This window comes from Microtus pennsylvanicus, chromosome 20 (genome assembly GCF_037038515.1).
Source record: "Microtus pennsylvanicus isolate mMicPen1 chromosome 20, mMicPen1.hap1, whole genome shotgun sequence".
NCBI lineage: Eukaryota > Metazoa > Chordata > Mammalia > Rodentia > Cricetidae > Microtus > Microtus pennsylvanicus.
Window position 1 is genome coordinate 20,065,414 of NC_134598.1, and position 6,000 is coordinate 20,071,413.

At 35.8% G+C, this 6,000-nt stretch overlaps 1 protein-coding gene across 4 annotated transcripts in view; it reads left to right on the plus strand.

The window, feature by feature from the left end:
• Otogl (otogelin like) overlaps window positions 1-5,781 on the plus strand; it is a 113,870-nt gene extending 108,089 nt beyond the window's left edge. For all 4 annotated transcript variants that reach the window (XM_075954211.1, XM_075954215.1, XM_075954213.1 and 1 more), the window contains 3 exons: window positions 732-777; window positions 4,744-4,823; window positions 5,529-5,781. In XM_075954211.1, the coding sequence (XP_075810326.1) occupies window positions 732-777; window positions 4,744-4,823; window positions 5,529-5,729 (327 nt within the window). In that variant the 3' untranslated portion in view covers window positions 5,730-5,781. The remainder of the gene's footprint in view (window positions 1-731; window positions 778-4,743; window positions 4,824-5,528) is intronic.
• The last annotated feature ends 219 nt before the right edge of the window (window positions 5,782-6,000 follow it).

A 6,000-nucleotide genomic window follows, 5' to 3' on the forward strand; every position in this document is an offset into this window, starting at 1 on the left:
CTTCTCTGATACAAGCCACTGGAGAACTTGGTGCTTTTCCAGATTCTATAGTTCTTTTTGCATTTCACCCTCTTGTTTTCTAAAAGAAAAATCAATTAAGGGGAAGACTTTTAAAGGGTTATGATTTTTATTTTAAATTAAACCTTTTCCAGTGTTAATTACTTAGACAATCAGTCCTTGGTGAAAAACAGGATTTATCCAGTTGCATAGAGAAAAAGCATAATCTCACAGATTTTTTTCCTCTGTAGTCATACCCTTAATAGTGATGGCCAGCAAGCTATCACATGTACTAAAGTTATATTTAAGTTCTGAAAGATGGGGTTTGTTTGAAAAATAAAGTATTAAGTATTAATGAAAAATGTATCTTCTTAACATTTTATGATATTTAAAAGTTCATTCTAATTTTATATATTAAATAATTTTTTAGAGTTGCAATGAATGACAACATGTTAGAATCGCTTCCATTATTTTATTATCTTAAAAATATTTGAAGCATTAAAAATATTCCTTAAATAGCATTTTTTAGTACTTTTTGTATGAAGGTAGAGAAAATACAGTTTTTGAAGAAAATATTGTTACAAAGAAATTCTTATTAGGAATTGTTAACCTTTAATTATTTTTCTATAAAGGCTTTGTGATAACTGATAAAATATTATGAGAGTTGGATTTCAATCCCAGGTTAAGAGGAAATGGATAAACACTGTGTCTTTTCCCTTTTGCTCCTTTTCCAGAATGAAGGGATTGTCAAGCTTTATAATGAAGGCTGTTGCAAGATCTGTAAGTAGGGATGGAGTCTGTGCAAAAGTAGAGTAGTTTTCATGACATATGTGGTTGTTGGGGTCTCTGAACAGTCTGTTCCTAAACTGTATTTGGTAAGGTCTATCATTTAAATGCTCTTACAACATATGATTGATCGTCCTGTACCCCAACTTTTTATATTGTGTGGTGTACATAAACATTTTTATTTAGATAAATTCTCATTTCATTTTGGACATTACTTTATTGTGGCACTTCTAAAAAAATCATAGCCTAGTATTTTCTTTAAAATTACAACAATTGTATGTGCATGGGTGTTTTACCTGCATTATGTTTGTGTACCACATACATGCAGTGCTTACAGAGATACAGAGATACCGGATGCCCTGGAGTTACACAAGGTTGTGAGCCATCATGTGGGTGCTGGGTACCAAATCCCAAGTCCTCTAGAAGAGATGTCAGTTGTCCCGAGCTACTTGTTTAGTGATTTGGTGATGATGGGCGAAAATTTAGTTCCATTGTGTATAAACACCCTGTCAAGTCATAGATAAGCTGCCGCCCCCCAAACCCCCCAAAAAGTGGAAAAGTTCAGCATTTCACACCTTGATGTCTATTATACTGTGTGACTTTCTAGCCTCTAGCCTAGGATTTTCATAGGTTTGAGTTTCAAGTTCACTATGGCCTACTTTGCTTAGAGTATGCTCAATTACACAAACTTAAGTAGTTTCTGATAAGAACGACATCGAGACACCAGTATGGACATTATTCAGGAAAGTATAGTATCTTCAGGCCATTTGAACAAATCTTTAAGTCTATATCTTTGGAAAGTGCCAACAATGAATTATGTTTAAATCCTGTATTTACAGATTTTCATGGTCATTAGTTAGCTACCTGTAATGCGTTTTATATCCGTTTCAATTACATGTTTATTTTCTTGGGATTTTTGAATAATTTAAAGACTGACCTAGAATAGAGGACTATTCAACCCACCATTGTTATTTTTTAAAATGTGAACTTATATGAATAAAAAGTAGGAATTTTAAGAAGAGTTACATAGGTAGAAATTTAAAAATTATATAGATACTTTAGGTAAAGGACATAGTATAATTTTGGTTGATAACATCATTGCAGAGGGATGGATTACTAAATACAAGCTGAAATATTTCTCAAATAAGATTTGTGAGTATCCTGAAGAACTGAATTTCGTGAATATGTAAAGATAGAATATTTATTTTGCACAAAAGTCCACTGCAATAAATTCTGGGAATCTTTTGATTTTCTACCCAAGGAGGCCAAACTTAGTTTGATAGTGTACAAACACCCAGTTAAGTCATAGACAAGCACTGCCCCCCCCAAAAAAAACCAAGAAAGTGAAGAAGTTCAGCACTTCACACCTTGATCTCCATTTTACTGTGTGACTTCTAGGCCTGTTATAGCACGTACTTTCGCCGGGCGATGGTGGCACACATCTTTAATCCCAGCACTCGGGAGGCAGAGACAGGCGGATCTCTGCCCACCTCTGTGAGTTCGAGACCAGCCTGGTCTACAGAGCTAGTTCCAGGACAGGCTCCAAAGCCACAGAGAAACCCGGTCTCGAAAACAAACAAACAAACAAACAAAAAACAAACAAAAAACAAAAAATAAAAAACCAACAACAACAACAACAAAAACAACCACGTACTTTCATAGAGGAGGTGACTTAAACACCAGAAATGCACTGTTTCAGAGATCTGGAGTCCCCAAACTTTGATGTTGGCAAGCTGCTTTCTAATGAGTTCAGTCAGAAAATAATCTCTGTCCCTGCCTCTGTGTGTGTGTGTGTCTGTGTGTGTGTGTGTGCGCGCGCGCACATGCTCATGCGCATACACATGTGTTCAAATTTTCCCTTTTATATGGACCAGTCAATCTGCATTAAAATCGCATATTCATCTCGTTCTCATTTTATCTGGCCTGGTGACCAGATAAAAATCACACGTATAGCCCTACTGAGCATAAGAAAAATTGATGGACACAATTCAAATGACAAAAACTATACTACCTGGGCCTTAAGAAAAGCGGATATTTTATTTTCTAGACTCTGAAGAACCAGCAAATGCAATTGTTTTCTGTTCATTGAAAATAAGAAGTTTTTCATTCAGTGTTCTCTGAGTCACGTGGGAGCTAAAGTTTGTCAATTATCTACTGTATTGGGAACACAGGAATTAATTTTAGCTGTAGAATCTAAAGAGACTTGTATTTATATATTTATATAGTCTTACTTCTTACCCCTTGGACAGCTTTGGAATTGAATCTCTCCTTTCGATGGGAGATACAGACACAGTTATATTCTAAGTCAAAGCCCTTATAATTGGCCCCATGATATCGTCCTACGAGAACAAATAGAGAGTTAGTGTTTATTTTCCGAGGGCAGACTGGGTTGCTAAACTGGTGAATCCCACACCAGTGTTCCTCCTCCTGTTAGACATGCCCACAGCCCGTTCATAGAGGAAGGTTTAGCTTCCTGAAATGATTAGGAAATCAAGCCCCAGAATAGGAGATAATATTAGTCAAACATGGGTATAGTTCAACTCTGCCCACCTCTTTGAGTTGCAGAATAAGAGCAAACTGCTTCGGTGTCTCTCATCTGGTGGGTAAGGGAACGTGAAGTAGTTGATAGTTCTTTGACCCTAGAGAAGCTTTGTCGCAGCCTGAGATTCCGAATGGCCACGTTATGTAGTGGAGACGGCCAGGTTATGTAGCGGAGATTGTAGAATTCGGGTACTATCACAAGTGCTATGAATACCGAACATACTTATAAAGAAATCTGCGAGAAATACACAGAAAATACCTCTAGGAATAAAATGTTCAACTAACCAGTAATGAATAATGTTGTCCCATATATTTATTGAATTAATTTTCCAAGGTAACTTAGTTTTAGCCAGTTTTAACTGCCCATCTTCCCCCAAACCAGAGTAGTTTAGCTTTACCACTTTGAATTTCATATCAGTATGTTTGACTAAGACTTTCATGCATAAAGTCATATGAAAATTGATAATGTATCTCCACTATTCCATAAACAAGTATAGTGAACAGAATGAATCAATGACTTGCCCAAAGTAACAAAACAAGTCGATGACCGAGCGAGGTCTGAATCCTGGCCTTTGGCATCTTTTTTGGGGCTTACATCACTGTCAAACATTGCTAAACATATATTCCTGTTACATTGTTAAACATATATAACTCTCAGTTACATATTGATGCATACTACTGTGTCATGAATGACTGATTATAGGTGTTTTTATTTGAAATCATGAAAGACCCTTTCAGAGGCACAGAATAAAGTATGAATCACTCATGTTTCACAAAAGGCTGACAATTAAGTTACTTAGCATATTAATGAGTACTTAGAATATATCGTTTTTAACCCAGTTTTATTTAAAAATTGTTGTGTATTAGTAAATTATATTTTCATATTTGCACAAACCATAGTTAAATATAAAATTCATTATTTCACATTTGTAATGTTTTTTGACTAATAATGAGAATGATTATTCTAAGATAATGAGTTAAAGAGTAAAATTAACTATGAATCTAGATGATCCAAGCTATATAAAAGGAGAAAACAGATATTATGCATGTAATTTCTAAGATTAGAGTTTGAAAAAAAAATAACACTGACTATATGTGTTAAATAAATATACCAACTTTCGAATCTAATTATATTTATGTTTTAAATTTGGAAAGCATTTTACATGGGCTTGTAATATTTATTGATTATTTTTATTTGTAATTCTGTGGAGGTATGAGAGCGTTCACATGAATGTGGTTCATGGAGGGTCCAGAGGTGTCAGGTCCCCTGGAACTGGAGTTACAGAGAGTTGTGAGCCATTGATGTGAGTGCTGGCAACTGAACTCCAGTCATCAGCAAGGACTCTTAAGCACTCGATCATCCTTTTATCCCCTTTCTTAGGCTTTTAATGAACAAATACATTCTCTATTTTTTTTCAGGCAAACGAGAAGAAAGAATATGCCAGAAAGTGATCATTAAATCAATCATAAAGAAACAGGATTGTTTAAGCCAGAGCTCTGTAAGTGGGAAAATAAAGTTCGTTACATAAAGAATATTTGTGTTTCTGAAAATCTGTGGCAGACTAATATGCCAAGAAAACAGCAACATATAGTATTCAACTTTGAGAGCGTTCCTATCCTTTAATATTAAAATATCTGGTTTCTGAAGAATTATAAATTATTCTTAGCATAAATAACCAATAGTTCTCAGGGATAATTGCAATCTAGAGAGATAAATGCAATCTACATATATTAGACTATTTTCTCTGAGTAAAATTACAGAGCTAAAGACAAAATTGTAGTCAGAGTTTTTACTTTCCTCTTTTTGGTATGGTCTACTTAATGCTATGCTGTACTTGTACCAGAACGGAACACCAGGGACAATAGGATTATTGGGCTGGGACTTAGTTATTTCATATTTCTATTCAGTTATGCTTGCACAATTCAGTTTTGAATTATGTAAGCATTGCTGTATTCAGGATGGCCGCATAAAAACCCTTTGGTGTATGTATGAGTCATATTCTAATGTAGTAGTTCCGCAATCTTTTAAACATATAAAAGATTGGGGCATGAAATGGTTAAAAAACAACAACAAAAAACAAACAAACAAACAACAACAACAACAACAAAAACCTCTTACGGACTCTTTGGAGGACTTAAACAACTACCAATGCCGGGCGCATTTAAAGATCTTTATTTTTTTCCCTCGTTATCTGTCCTCGCAGGTGAGTGTGGCATCTTGTGATGGGAAGTGCCCGTCGGCTACCATATATAACATCAACGTGGAAAGCCACCTTAGGTTCTGCAAGTGCTGCCGAGAAAACGGGGTGCGGAACATCACCGTGCCTCTGCACTGCTCGGGAAACGGCACCGAAGTCATGTACACGCTCCAGGAGCCGGTAGACTGCACGTGCCAGTGGAACTGAGCGCTTACATAGGAAGAACTCTGCATAACAGTGCCGTGCCAGGCGACATCAGCTCATCACATGACGGATATACACTACACAACGATAACGTGTTCCTAACGCTATTGGAATCGGACAGCCTAACAGTAGGCACAAACTGTGTATAGTCTCCATAGAAAAATACGATTTACAGTTTTATGTCGGAGAATAAAATTACTCCAAGTTGTTTAGCTGAAATGCTGTTGTATTTATAATTGCAGTTTTGGGCGAATTAAAATATTCTTATAAAGTA